Below are 16,150 nucleotides of genomic sequence, written 5' to 3' on the forward strand. Positions count from 1 at the left end.
TCTCTCACTGATATAAAAGAGACTACCAAAGGTGGAGGAGAAAAAGGGATGAGACATTGATGTCAAAAGATTCTTTGCCTGACTGTGGAGAGATTATGTAGGCTATCTGTTAGTTGGCTCTTTTACTACCAAGCTTGACTGTGGTAAGAAAGCTGCTATGGAAATTACAATACATCATGGCCGTATGCTTTGCAATGATTTTATAACTCTATTCAGAGTACTAAAAAGTTCATATCAGCTTCAATTGGTCTTGCAAGGACACTGGGTAAAATCATTTATCTGTCCTTTGTCCTTGAAACTCAAGCACAGATTAAAATGCCGCCCTCAAAACATTTCATATTTTGACCAACTTTTATTCTGAATATTTTAGTTCATAAAGATCACAGAATTGGAAGGGGCCATTTATTTTATTTATTTATTTTATTTTTATTACATTTATATCCCGCCCTTCTCCGAAGACTCAGGGCGGCTTACAAGCTTAGCAGTAGCCTTCATTCTATGTATATGCCTGCTTGTTAGGGCTTTCACACACACACCCCAAGCGGCATTATTACAAAGTCAGCTTATTGCCCCCAACAATCTGGGTCCTCATTTTACCTACCTCGGAAGGATGGAAGGCTGAGTCAACCTTGAGCCTGGTGGGATGAGAACCTGCACTAATTGCAGGCAGCTGGTGTTAGGTCATCGCCCCCCCCCTTGATCAGAGCAGGAATCCATATTATTAACCATTTTTGTTCAAAACGTAATAGCACTATGAAAGCTTTCTTTTTGAAATATATTTGAGGACATCTGTTATATTTGAGCCGTTTTTTTCATAGCTTCAGACTGGAATTTAAAATTTATACTTAAGAAATTACTTCTGAAGTTTAGTTTCAGAATGCAACTCGGTCTCCTTCTTCAACAAGTAACAAGTAACAACACAAACGGAACACACAGCTAGAGGGATTTAAATTATTTAAAAGAAACAGACCAAATAAAAGAGGACGTGGAGTTGCCCTCTATATAAGGAATAACTACATCTCTACAGAAATAGAGCACAACAATAATGAAAACTGTAAGCTTGAATGCATTTAGGTCAGTATAAAAGGGGGGGGGGAATGACATTGCCATGGGTGTATACTATAGGCCACCCAACCAAACAGAGGAAATAGATGAACTTTTTGCTAGTCAGCTAACTAAGGTATGTAGGAAGCACCTCACAATAGTAATGGGTGACTTTAACTACCCTGACATCAACTGGGAGACAAACTCTGCACCAAGTGGAAGTTCAAACAGATTCCTGACAAACCTAGCAGACAATTTGGTCACCCAAAAAGTAGAGAACTAGGGGATTAGCCATTTTGGATCTAATTCTCACTAACAGAGATGAAATGATAGAAGGTGTTGAAGCCACAGGAACCTTGGGAGGAAGTGATCATGCAATATTGGAATTCAACATTATGGAAGCACAAGCAATAGAACACAGTCAAACTAGAGTCTTGGACTTTAAGAGAGCTAAATTCAATAAACTTAGAGAGAGCTTGGGAAGGATACCATGGATGAGAATCCTCAAGGGGAAAACAACTCAAGAAGCTTGGGAAATTTTGAAAAGTGAGATAATAAAAGCCCAGTCTAGCACAATACCAAGAGGAATAATAACAGCTCTCAAAAGAAACCAGTGTGGCTGCATAAAGAACTCTATGACAAACTGAAAGATAAAAAGGACAAGTACAGAAAGTGGAAAGAGGGGCACATAACTAAGTCAGAATATCAGCAAATAGCCCGAGCCTGCAAAGATGAAGTGAGGAAAGCTAAGGCTCAAAATTAACTAAGGCTTGTGAACAAAGTCAACAATAACAAAAAAAGCTTCTTTCAACATGTAAAAAACAAGAAAAAAGTAAAGGAAATGATTGGTCCATTAGTGGGTGAAAGTGGCAAGAAGGTGACATGCAACAGGGAGAAAGCAGAACTATTTAACTCGTTTTTTGCATCTGTCTTTACACAAAGGGAAAAAACAGACCAACCTATCAAAAATAGTTCCATAAAAAACAGAATAGAAACACAAGTTAAGATAGGCAAGAAAATGATAAGTGAGCACCTGTCCAATCTAGACCAGTTCAAATCACCAGGACCAGATGGATTACACCCCAAGGTTCTCAAGGAACTGGCAGATGTGATCTCAGAACCACTGAACTATATTTTTCAAAGATCCTGGAGCACTGGGGAACTACCAAAGGATTGGAAAAGACTGATGTAGTTCCCATCTTCAAAAAAGGAAAAAATGGATCCAGGAAATTACAGACCTATCATGCCTGAGAAGATTCTGTAAAAGATAATCAAACAACGAATCAGCGAGCACCTAGAGGCAAACAAAGTGATTACTAAAAGCCAACATGGGTTTGTCAAAAACAAATCATGCCAGACAAATCTTATTGCATTCTTTGACCAAGTGACAAAATTAGTGGATCAGAAGAATGCTGTGGATATAATTTACTTGGACTTCAGTAAGGCATTTGATAAAGTAAATCACAACCTTCTACTTGATAAGATAGAAAAATGTGGGTTAGACAGAATCACCACCAGATGGATTCATAACTGGCTGACCAGCTGTACTCAGCATGTGGTCCTCAATGGAACCGCATCTACATGGAGGGAAGTATGTACTGGGATGCGCCAGGGCTCTGTTCTGGGCCCAGTGCTCTTCAACATCTTCATCAATGATTTGGACAAAGGGATAAATGGGGAACTCATCAAATTTGCAGACGACACCAAGCTGGCAGGAATAGCAAATACTCCAGAAGACAGGCTTAAGATACAGGCAGATCTGGACAGACTTGAACACTGGGCGCTATCTAACAAAATGAAATTCAATTATGAAAAAAGTAAGGTTCTACATTTAGGCAAGAAAAACCAAATGTATAGATATAGTATAGGGGGTACCTTGCTCAATAGTAGTAATTGTGAGAGGGATCTCGGAGTCCTAGTGGACAATCACTTAAATATGAGCCAGCAGTGTGCTGCAGGTGCCAGGAATGGATGGGGAGGAACAGGCTTCAACTGAACCCGGACAAGACTGAATGGCTGTACGTACCGGCAAGCCAGGATACTCAGAACATCCCATCCCTTAACATCGGGGACAAGTTACTACCCCCTGTTGATAGGGCCCGCAACCTGGGTGTCCTCCTTGACTCGCAGCTCTCCCTGGAAGATCACATTGGAGCTGTGACCAAGGGGGCCTTCTCCCGGGTTCGACTAGTTCGCCAATTACGGCCTTATCTGGACCTGGATGCCTTACGTACAGTCACCCATGCTCTTGTGACCTCTCGCCTAGACTACTGTAACGCTCTCTACATGGGGCTGCCCTTGAGATCCACTCGGAAGCTTCAACTGGTGCAAAGTGCAGCGGCACGGACACTCTTGGGAGCCTCCCGATACTCCCATATCACACCTCTCCTCCGTGCGCTGCACTGGCTTCCAGTTGCCTTCCGTGTGAAGTTCAAGGTGCTAACAATGACATACAAAGCCCTACATGGCATGGGTCCGGACTACCTACGGGAGCACCTTCTGCCAATGTCAGCACCCCACCGTCCTGTGCGCTCCCACAGAGAGGGCCTCCTCAGGGTGCCACCACTCAAGGAATGTCGGCTGGTGGCCCCCAGGGGGAGGGCATTCTCAGTGGGTGCACCAGCCCTCTGGCACACCTTACCAACCGAAATCCGGATGGCCCCCGACCTCCGCACCTTCCGGCGCGACTTAAAAACTTACCTGTTCCAGCAGTCCGGCCTGGCCTTATAGCTCTAATTGGGGTCCCAGTTTGTTTTTTACTATTGTTTTTTTCACTATTGTTCATTCTGTATACCTACCTTATTCTGTACACCGCCCCGAGTCCCTCGGGAGAAGGGCGGTTTATAAAAACAAATAAATAAATAAATAGGCTGCATTAACAGAGGAATAGAATCAAGATCACGTGAAGTATTAATACCACTTTACAATGCCTTGGTAAGGCCACACTTGGAATACTGCATCCAGTTTTGGTCACCACGATGTAAAAAAGATGTTGAGACTCTAGAAAGAGTACAAAGAAGAGCAACAAAGATGATGAGGGGACTGGAGACTAAAACATATAAGGAACGGTTGCTGGAATTGGGTATGTCTAGTTTAATAAAGAGAAGGATGAGGGGGGACATGATAGCAGTGTTCTAATATCTCAGGGGCTGCCACAAAGAGGAGGGACTCAAGCTATTTTCCAAAGTGCCCAAAGGCAGGACAAGAAGCAATGGATGGAAACTAATCAATGAGAGAAGCAACCTAGAACTAAGGAGAAACTTCCTGACAGTGAGAACAATTAACCAGTGGAACCACCTGCCTCCAGAAGCTGTGAATGCTCCAACACTGGAAGTTTTTAAGAAGAGACTGGACAGCCATTTGTCCGAAATGGTATAGGGTTTCCTGCCTGAGCAGGGGGTTGGACTAGATGACCTAAGATCCCTACCAACTTTATTATTATTATTATTAAAAAGGCAAGTGTGTTGTTTTTGTAATGTATTGAGCCTGTTTCACGTGAACTATACCACGTGTCTTTGAATGCTGTTTAAGATTGCGTAATCAGGGAGTCTGTGTAACGGTCGCTGGCTTCTCAGACAAGCAATCTCCAGGACTACCATTGGTTGGCTCTAGGGCGGCAATAGGCTCCTTCAAACCTATTGGCCACCGAGAATGCTCTCCCCCTGGGGGTCACCAGCCGACATTCTCTGACCGGTAGCACCCTGAGGAGGCCCTCTCTGTGGGAGCGCACAGGACGGAGGGATGTTGACGCTGGCAGTAGGTGCTCCCGTAGGTAATCCGGACCCACGCCATGTAGGGCTTTGTATGTCATCACTAGCACCTTGAATTTCACCCGGAAGGCAGCTGGAAGCCAGTGCAGCTCACGGAGCAGAGGTGTAATATGGGAGTATCGGGAGACCCCCAAAAGCACTCGTGCAGCTGCACTCTGCACCAGCTGAAACTTCCGAGTGGTTCTCAAGGGCAGCCCCATGTAAAGAGTGTTGCAGTAGTCAAGACGAGAGGTCACAAGTGCATGGGTGACTGTACGCAAGGCATCTAGGTCCAGATAGGGTCGCAGCTGGCGCACCAGACGAACCTGGGCGAAGGCCCCTCTAGTCACAGCTCCTATATGATCTTCTAAGGAGAGCTGTGAATCTAAGAGGACACCCAGATTGCGAGCCTTATCTACGGGGGGTAATAACTTGCCCCCGATATTAAGAGATGGAATAATCTGAATATCCTGACATGCCGGTATGTACAGCCATTCAGTCTTGTCCGGGTTGAGTTGAAGCCTGTTCCTCCCCATCCATTCCCGGACCGCTTCCAGGCAACGGGACATCACGTCGAGGGCATCACTGATGTGGTTTGGGGTCGAGATGAAAAGCTGGGTGTCGTCAGCATACTGATGATAACCCACTCCAAAACCACGGATGATCTCACCTAGCGGCTTCATATAGATGTTAAACAGGAGAGGTGAGAGGACCGACCCCTGAGGAACTCCATAAATGAGAGGCCTCGGGGTCGATCTCTGGCCACCCGCCAACACCCACTGTGAACGTTCCAGAAGGTAGGAGGAGAACCACTGAAGAACAGTGCCTCCCACTCCCAATCTCCTGAGACGCCGCAGTAAGATACCATGGTCGATGGTATCAAAAGCCGCAGAGAGGTCTAATAGGACCAGGACAGAAGAATGACCCCTGTCCCGAGCCTGCCAGAGATCATTCATCAGAGCGACCAATGCCGTCTTCGTGCTGTGTCCGGGCCTGAAACCCGATTGCAGCCGCGTGAGTGGTGGTGGGGGCTTCCCGATACTCCCATGTAACACCTCTACTCCGTGAGCTGCATTGGCTTCCGGTTGTCCTCCGGGTAAGATTCAAGGTGCTGGTTACGACCTATAAAGCCCTAAGTGGCATGGGTCCTGCTGTTGGCATCAACTTCCTTTTGTCCAGTGCGCTCCCACAGAGAGGGCCTCCGTAGGGTGCCGTCGGTCAAAGAGTGTCGACTGGCGGCCCCCAGGGGGAGGGCGTTCTCTGTGGGCGCGCCAGACCTTTGGAACCGTTTACTGGTGGAGCTCCGGACGGCTCCCAACCTTCGCTCCTTCCGACGTGACCTAAAAACATATTTATTTGAACAAGCCGGCCTGGTCTGATGGGTTTAGGGGTAGTTTAACGCTTTGTATTAATTTATTGAATTGGGCTGTTGTATTTAATATTTCTTTTAATTTTTATATATCGTATTTTATTGTATTGCCCTGTACACCGCCCTGAGTCCTTCGGGAGAAGGGCGGTATAAAAATTAAATTAAATAAATAAATAAAATAAAAAATAAATGGCTGGAAGTTATTCCTATCGCAAATATGACTACTGCTAGGACCATCCAGGTGCAACACATGGGCTGCCAGACATTGTAGTATCCGATAATGGGGCCCAGTTCATAGCGGCAGACTTTCAAGCTTTCTTGAGGACTAACTTCATAAGGCATGCTACATCAGCTCCCTTTCACCCCTCGACTAACGGGCAGGCCAAACGGAAGGTGCGCACTACAAAGGAGTCACTCAAGTGCATAGTGACTGGGGACTGGCACCACAGCCTGGCTGATTTTTTGCTTTGCCAGCACACTACGCCTTGCACAGCAACAGGCAAGAGCCCAGCAGAGCTTCACTGGGGAAGAAGACTCATCACTAAACTGGACAGGTTGCATCCAGACCGGGTGGCAGCAGACACCTCTCACCCAAAGCCTCTGAGGGCAAGTGGGTGATGGGGTGTGGGCCTGGAACTACGGGGATGGGAACTTGTGGGTGCTGGGTAAAATTGTCAAAGTCTCGGGCCCCCTATCATACGAGGTAGCCCTGGATGGCGGGCGAGTTGTTCGCCACCATATTGATCAGCTGCGGAAGCGGTTCCCAGAACAGCCACAAAGCGAGGAGCATATGACGGCTCCACTCCTAGAGCCAGAAACCGGCAGCCAAGCAGGGCAATTCACATGCTCTGAGGACTCCACCCAGTCAGTACAACAGGGAGGTGGTCGATGGACAAAGCCCGGGAGTGCAACATGGTTCCCCTGATGGGGAAAGTCAACCCGACCAAGACAGCCGGTGTGCTAACTCTGCTTCTACATTGGACTTTGATTTGGGTCGACCTGGAATGGCCAGCCAAAGGGACTCTTGTGGACTCATGAGTCCTGGTCTACCCAGCCCGGCGGGCAAGCTGGTAGACTGGGAGTTGCCTGAATCCCCCAGGCGATCAGCAAGGTCACGTAGACCTCCAACCTATTTGCAAGATTTTGTTCTAAAGTGATTGTATTATTGCAAATACTTGTATCACTGCTGTATTTTATTTCAACTATATTTTATAATGTTTGTACATTCTAGGGGGGAGGGGTGTAATGTATTGGGCCTGTTTCACTTGAACTATACGTGTCTTTGAATGCTGTTTAAGATTGTGTAATCAGGGAGTCTGTGTAATGGTTGCTGGCTTCTCAGGCAAGCAGTCTCCAGGACCACCATTGGTTGGCTCTAGGGCGGCAATAGGCTCCTTCAAACCTATTGGCCGCTGCCTAGTGGCCAGCAGTATAAATAGCTGCATAGAAGCCTTGGTTACTAGTTCAGTTCCTGCATTCAATAAAGCATGTTCATGCCTGAATTCTCTCGCCTCGTCTCCTACTTGCAACAAAGAACCCAGTACACAACATTTTTATCTAGTTAGAATTAAAACTATATATCGACAAAAGATCAGCAAATTACCACAAGTTCTGATCTGTATCTATTCAGTTGATCAATTACTGTAGGCAAATTCTGAATCATTTTAATAATACATCAGATCAGAATAATTGTGCTTTATGTTAGTTAAATGCTCTCCTTGAATGGCTCTCATTTTACTTATCTGTTAACAATAAACTACCTGATGCCGTTCAGTTGAAGAAATATCCCCTTAAACAATATTCTCTAAGCATTATTGAAATATTACAAACCCTCTTCCAACTCACATAATTTCTTCAGAATCTTATTAGAAATTGGGTACCAAAAAGCATGTCATGCTCAAGAAAAATCAAAGGGCCTGATGTCCCTTCATCTCTTTCTCTCTAAACAAAAAGTAACTCACAGGGCAACCAAGATAGTTTCAGCATCCAAATCAGATACAAATCCAATTAAAATTCAGTGTAATCTAGAATATCTACAGTAGATCCTATTGGATACAACCTGCAAAATATGTTCAGCAGTACAAGTGAGTCATGTTTGGATGGCCCCAAGATAATCACCGAAGCCACACTATCTTGACCCTTAGCTCTGGTCCCTTCAATCCATGATTCTATCAGTTGTCAACCTTAAATCCAAGTCCATCTTATCCAGGAGAGTATGAATAGTAAAATGTTTTTCTGTGAATTTTTTAAAGTTCTGAATAGAAAGGTAAAATCATTGGATTATAAGGGATACAGATTGAAGCATTACACTAATATTTGATGAACTGGAAGCCTGGGCAGAAAACGTAATCCAAACTCTGATGGGCAAACAGGATCCATCATTCTTTTTTTATTATTATCTTATTGCTTTTCTTTTCCTAACCCAACATCTGATCTTTTGGATACAAATGGATAATTCTTTTTGCTCTTTCTTTCTCTCTTTCTTTCTTTCTTTCTTTCTTTCTTTCTTTCTTTCTTTCTTTCTTTCTTTCTTTCTTTCTTTCTTTCTTTCTTTCTCTTTCTTTCTCTCTTAGAAAATAACTATTATGATGGGTGTGTTCACTGACACATGGATTCACTTCTAATCAAACCTGTCCTAAGAATATCTGAATTATATGTTGGTCTCAGAAGCATTGTTTGAAATAAAACTTATGCTAAAGTCTGGTGATTTTCTTTGCAGAATGCTACTTTCCATCTAATTTTATTTCTTTATTTAAAGAATCTAAATCAAATGAAATAATGAGGCATGGATCTTGTAGGCTCCAGAGGAGATATCTGCAGGCACAGTATCACATTAGGGATCCAGCTTCCAGATTTGATCCTCTGCAGCATGTTGCAAAGTTTAAAAAGGTGAGCCTACAGTAGTTTGTATCTTTAAAAGTCAGTAACAATATCTATTGACTTACTCTATAGCCATTATTTGGGTGAGACAATTTCCAAATGAGATTACAGACTGAACTGCTTCTGAACACACTGTTACTTTCTCAAACTGAGAAATTTGGAATGGAATGAAATGAATATGATTTTCTTCATATTTATATTGCCTGACTATTTGGTAATCTAATGGTCCGTTTTCTCTCTCCTCAGAAAGATGCTACACAAAAGCAGCTACTTAGTTATATAATCGATACTGATCTGCTTTCATGTATAATTTAACCTTCAAATTATCAAAGCAGTTGATTCATCAATATTCATTTTCATGCAGTCTGTACAAATGTAAACAGATGACTGGATCTTGGTTCGTTAAAATCATAATTATTTTGCCCTGAATTTGCATTTTTAAGTATATATTTGAAAACTGAGTAGATTGCAGCAATTGGAAAAAAATCTGTTTATGGGGCATCAAGACAAATATTAAAGTTGTCTATTTAAAATTATAGTAGAATTATCAAAATATTTCTACCTGTACATTTAAATATTACTCTTTTCTATAAAAATCACATTTTAGACCAAAAAAATCTCCAGTTGAATATTTTATGTAATTATTGGTGAGAAATTAAAATGCAAGGATATTTTAACAATAAGTCTTATGCTCATTTTTGTCAGAAAAAAGAAGTGTTTTACAAAAAGCAATCAACCCTATGAATATTAATTGTTATACAACAGAACTCTTTCATTTAGCTTCTTCCCAAAGTAAAAAAAAAACATTTATATTTTTTTAGATTTTGGGAGCATTTTTCACCTGTAGATTTTGGGAGCATTTTTCACTTGTACGTATGTTTAGTATGGAAAATTGCTCTCTGCTTAAGACAAAAAAAAAATCAAAAGCACAGTTATATTCATTACACCAAATCCCATATAATAATTTTGAAGGCACTCTTTACCTTATCAGGGAGATGGGCAGCATATTAATTAATAAAATAAATAAATAATCAACACACACACACACACACACACACACACATACCTGGAGTGTCTGTCCAAATCGCTTCAAGGGAGTTGTTCGGACAGGAGGAATTAAGCTTGCTAATGATGTCACTCTAGAAAGAGGCTTGACCCGCTTGTTACTGGGTTCCTGTAAATTTTAGACAAATTAATTACATATAAGCATCATTATACAGGTGATTTTAATGATAATACAAAATAATATAAGAGGAATAGATAATGCAAGACGAAAGCCACCAAAAATGTTACCTAGCCAGTCAGTCCCCTTCCCCCAGGGCTCTAACCTGTAAAGGAGTTGTTGTTTTGTAAGATAACACTGACTTAAATCAGGTCATTAAACATGTTTATCCAAATATTGTGTTCGGCACAAATAAGTGTAGGAGCTCAAACAATCACTCCATTGAGACCCTACTATCTAGATGATTCTCATGTGACAATGAAAAGATAACAGGACTGAGCAGATTTGTATGACACTGATTTGTAATGGCCATTTTTCTTTTGGGGCTCTGGAAATCTCCTAAAATAATGCAAAGAAATAATGTTATGCTCATGGGTACCTCTTGAATGCTATTAAAATATTGTGTATTACATTCTGATGCAGACATATTTACTATCGACTTATGGCACTCTCCCCCCCCCCAACACATACACTAACACCCTCAGCATTTCATGATTAAATCGCTCTCTTCACCGTGTTCCTCAGGGTTATCTTCATCAAATAATTATGAGGTTTCTTTGTTTTTCTCTTTTAATTTATAAAGTAATATCCTTTTGTGTTAGGGATAATTTTTTTAAGTCTGTATTTTTTTGGTTTCAGTGCAGTATACCTGATAATTCCCTTTATTACGCTGGCTCCTTGGATCATTGGTCATGGTACCTGGGATGATGGGAACTGTGGTTCAACACATGGAGGCAACATTAGGGATGGCTAAGCTATAGCAATACATTTCCTCCATAAAGATATTTTTTCTCAATAGACCCAGCTCTAGCAAATATGAAATGTCTGCAGTTCCAAGAGACTGTATTTGTGTGTATGTGTGTGTGTGTGTGTGTGTGTGTGTGTGTGTGTGTGTGTGTGGTGTGTAGGGGACACATAACCAAAAATGAGTAAGATATTTTCTTTGAAATGGGGCTTACTATTTAAAAAGTGTATACAGAATTTTGTTCCAAAATTCAGTTCCCAAAACAATTTCTTATCTCTTTTAATAACACAAAAGAAGCTGCTATGAATGTTTTGATGAACTCATTCCTGAAGGGCATAGATAGTGTAAAAACAGAAATATTTAGCCTCAAATATTTCTCCCTGCTGATAATCAAATCATTATACATTTCTCTATTCAATAAGTATCTTTTCAAAGAGACAAAAATAAGAGCATTAAAATGACAATATCTGTAAAGAACATTTGCACATTTAACACTGTTCAACATCCTCTCTTTATTTAAATGCAATGAAAAATATAAGTATATTTATTATTTTTAAACACTTAATAAGCAACTAGCATTGAGTAGGATACATAAATAATATATAATATTTAAATCTGTGTCTGTCAAGATTTTCTGAAGAAATATTATTACTTCTGCATGCCAGAAAAATATAAACAAAATTGACAAAACTGGTAAATAATTTTTAAAGTTGATGATTATTACCCTTGCCTTCCTAATATCCATCCCGCACTGAAGGAATCTTGGGCAGCACATGTAAAAGACAAAATCTGAGAGAAAAAACTCAAAAAAATGTTCCGGATGATGTGGAAAAAAAATCCAAAAATATAAAAACAGAAAAACAGAAAAAAACCAGGACTTTTAGAAGATATGAATTTAACAACTCATCAGAAATAATATTTTAAAGAACATTTTAAGCACAATCACCTCTCTTTTTCAGCCATAATTATGAAGTTTACTTAAGCACCTTGTAATTCCAGGTTTGGGGGGGGGAGGAATTCCCAGGGAAAATAAGCCAGACCTTACTGTAATTTTCCATATGTTACTAAATTCATTGTGGCAATTCTTCTTGTAAACAAAAACAAACAAACAGAAACCAGGACAGTGGCAGCTTCTTTAAGTTTGGTCAGAAATACTATTTCCATCAGTGCAGATATGGACAGGAGAATCAAATGCAAAGCTAGGTATTGATCTCTCTGTAGATGAAGCTGACGTTTATCAATATCCACTAAAGCCAGGCACTAAAATGTGAAAAAGCCTCCCATGTATATCAAGACCCTATTCCGTTGTGGATGCTCTGCAAACAACAAAAGCCAGCTTGCCCTCATCTTAGCCAAGGTGGATTCAATTTCCTTTGTCTTCAGCAGCGATGACTTAGCTCAGTCTTTTGGATGATACATTTATTTTTACGCCACTGCAGCACCGCCGGAATACTGAACACAGGAGGGAAGTCTGTGAGCGTTCGTTCGTTCACTCATTCCCTCTCGTTCTCCTCTAAATGGCCCTTCAAGCCCTCAGCGGCTTCTTGCTTAGCATGCCTCTGCTGCTGTGTGTGCCACTGCTCTCCCGGGGGCGGAGAAAGGTTTCTCATCTGTCCCACTGCAGTCCCAGGCACCGTCCCATATGACATGGGGCAGAGCTATGCTGCAATCTCCTTTCCTGAAGGTGTGATATTCTTCAGAATATAATAACCAATATTCAAACTAGACCTAGTCATAGCTTGGTAGCAAAACTGCGTTTCAGGTATTATCAAAAACTTGTTATTTCTACACTGTAATTCCAGGAAGTAAAACATAGAACTTCAAGATGTTTAGAAATTCCTTCTTGTTAATTTATCGGATTTTTCTCTATGAACAACGACCTTCACAAAAATAAAACAGTCCAGATGATAAGAGGAAAACTCATTTGAGGCTGAAGATGCTGACTTGTTCCAACCTTTGAAGTGTAAACAAAGTATCTTTTAGACATTTTACCAAAGCCTTGAAATTATGTGCCCATGAACAGCACCTTTGCAATTAAGAAGCAAGAAGGTTAAATCAGTTTTCTGTGTAGAATCCAAAGTCCTTTCAAAGTATTCTATCAGGGGCTTCAGGTTAACAAAGGATGAGGCCACATTTCTGCCTCCCCTCTTTGTCAGAGATTATCTTCTTTTTCCCTCTGTGCTTAGCTGGCTGCCAATGGAGAGAGACAGATCACTGATTACTTGCTATCTCTAGTTTAAACTATCCAATCCTATGGGCAAGGACCAATTGGTTTGGTCTTTTCTGCAGAATTAATATTCCCTGTCCTAGTACATAATTAATTTTCAGCAGCCATATAATTTCCTCTTGCTCTTTGACAATCCTCTCCATTAGTATTCATTTACCAGCATTTTGCATCTAAGCCGGAAAAATCTCTAAAAGGACACTCAAATCAAAGACAAAGCTCAGAGGTGGTATATATTTACATACAAGTTATATTTTCCTAAGCTTAGTAAATGCCAGCCTATGGAGAATACTGCAGAGCCAATTTACTAGTGTAGTTAGATTGCTACCAGGGATTACTGTGATAAGACAGTTGTTGAAAAAGTAGCATCATGGCAGGTTTTCAAGATGATACAGGACTGGCCCTCTTTGTTATCTTTCCAGCTATTTAATAATTATTCATAAATCAGCATCTCATACACCGCTGGAATAATCTCTGGAAACTAACTTGTTAAATTTTATCCCATTGTTTAAGCTTGCATAGATCTTTTAAACCTTCTCTTTCTCTTCTAAAGAGTTAACTACTCCCCCTAGTTTTTGACCCCTTGCAAATGTTATTCTCTATTTCAATTCAGATCATTAACAAAAATGTTGAACAGAAGGCCTTGTACAGCTTTGTAACATGTCATTTGATACTATTTACCAGGCTGATCTGGAACTACTTGTGTGGCATGCACCCAATAATGAATTCATTTAACAGCTGTATCCTAGCCTGTGTGCTTATCATTTTATTAATGGGGATATTATGAAAGTTTTTGACAAATCTTTTGCTGAGATCAAGGTATAGAGCAGTGATGGAAACCTTTTAGAGATCCAGTGCCCAAACTGCAACCCAAAACCCACTTATCTATCATCGGGTGCCAGGTGGGCGTGGCCACAGTGGTCCTGGCAGACTGGGTGGGCGGGGCCAGGGCAGCAGGGGCCAGTCCCTCGCCATCTCCGGGGCACAGCACGCGTGCCCACAGAGAGGGCTCTGAGTGCCGCCTCTGGCACGCATGCCATAAGTTTGCCACCACTGGTATAGCACATCCACCCCCAATCTATTAAACTGATATATCTATCAAAAAAGTAGGTAAGATTAGTTAAACAACATGTTTGCGACAAACCCTTGGTGGAGCAGTGGGCTGATGCCTCCTTAAGTAACACCAGCTGCCTGCAATTAGTGCAGGTTCGCATCCCACCAGGCTCAAGGTTGACTCAGCCTTCCTGTTCTGAACCAGCCTGCTACCGGCCTTGCAATAAGGCAAACCCCTGTTCAAACAGTAGAGACTGGAGAGCGTCTAAGGCTGGAAAGCGTCTGCCAAGATTTATTACTCAAATAACAGAACAAGAAACAAAAGCACTGGAACTTGAATCCTCAAACGGAAGGGTTGCTTTCAGCAACCAGCCCTTCCCCAAACACTCCTTTTATTTAGAGTTCAGGGTGTGGCCTCCCTGTGCCTCCTCCCGAGGAGTCCCACAGCCTTTCTCTGTTTGGTCCTGCTCGACTGCCTCCTGCGTCGGGCGTCCTTGAACAGGGCCAGCTGTGGGTCATCATCCTCCGCACTATCGGGCTCACGCAGCTGAGAAGAGGGCCCCGGCTGGGGGCTCTGCGAAGCCTCCAAGCCATCATCAGCCGGTTCGTCTTCCACACACTCCTCCTCCCCCTCATCTGAGTCATCCGAGACATCTGAGCCGGCTGCCGGACCCACAGGCTGGCCCTGAGTCACAACACTTCCATCCTTCCGAGGTAGGTAAAATGAGGACCCAGATTGTTGGGGGCAATTAAGCTGACTTTGTAATAATGCCGCTTGGGGTGTGTGTGAAAGCCCTAATAAGCAGGCATATACATAGAATGAAGGCTACTGCTAAGCTTGTAAGCCGCCCTGAGTCCTCGGAGAAGGGCGGGATATAAATGGAATTTTAAAAAACCCCATGCTGGTTCTTGTCAATTTTGCATTTCTGTCTAAATGCTCACAGGTATGCTGTTTAATAGTCTGCTTCAGGATTTTCCCCAGAACAGTTGTCAAACTGTAATTTTCTAGGTCCTTCATCTTCTACTTTTGAAGATGTAGATGCTGGCTTTCCTTGTTTTTCTAGGCCTTGCCAGTTTTTCACTGGGACTCAAAAATTTCACTTTAGTGACTTTGAGATCACCTCTGGCTTTACCTTCAGTAGAATCAGATGTAATGAATCTGGCCCTGGAGAGTTGGGTTCATTTAAAATTAATGAAATGCTATATTACTCTCACCTTGTCTATCTTCAATTGCAACTTTCTCTTCCCACTATTGTCACAAAAAGGTGTGAGAGTGGGTCTAGGACTGAAAGACCTTACACACATAGACACAGCTGCAGATTTTCCCCTTATCAATGGAGAAAGTTGCCTCCTAGCCAATGCACCACAGTGCTTTGAGGGAGAGTCTCAGTAAATTTCTATCTTAATGTACATTCATTAAGATAATTGTAATTCTAAATTAAAGAGCTCATACGCTGGGTTCCTTGCATTACTATTTATTTCACCTTAATTTTCCCCCCTAAAGACAACTAGTTCTTTTTCATTACTGAGTTCTTTTTCATTACTGAGAGAAGATAAATATAAAACACAAGTATTCCATCGTTTTGCCATCTCCTATTATTAATTCATATCTTTTTCTTTGCAGTAGTCTTACAGCTTCTTTGCCTTTTTATTCCTGATGGAGCAGAAAGAGCCTTTTATGTTGTTTGGGGTATTTTTCACAAGCCTCAGCTTCTTCTGAACTTTAAGCTTTCTGGCAACTGCTTTATATCCTTTTTTGGTTATACAATCTTCCTTCCATTGCCTATAGATATCCTTTTCTTTTTAGCATTTCAGGAAGCTGTGTATATCCACACTGATCTTTCTAATAGTCTACATTAGCTTG

General features: G+C 41.7%; 1 protein-coding gene across 5 annotated transcripts in view; it reads right to left on the reverse strand.

The window, feature by feature from the left end:
- ARHGEF3 (Rho guanine nucleotide exchange factor 3) overlaps window positions 1-16,150 on the reverse strand; it is a 148,525-nt gene that overhangs the window by 18,574 nt on the left and 113,801 nt on the right. For all 5 annotated transcript variants that reach the window (XM_081317439.1, XM_081317438.1, XM_081317440.1 and 2 more), the window contains one exon: window positions 10,109-10,216. In XM_081317439.1, coding sequence (XP_081173565.1) covers window positions 10,109-10,216 — 108 coding nt within the window. The remainder of the gene's footprint in view (window positions 1-10,108; window positions 10,217-16,150) is intronic.

This window comes from Vipera berus (assembly GCF_964194415.1).
Source record: "Vipera berus genome assembly, chromosome: 2".
Classification (NCBI taxonomy): Eukaryota; Metazoa; Chordata; class Lepidosauria; order Squamata; family Viperidae; genus Vipera; species Vipera berus.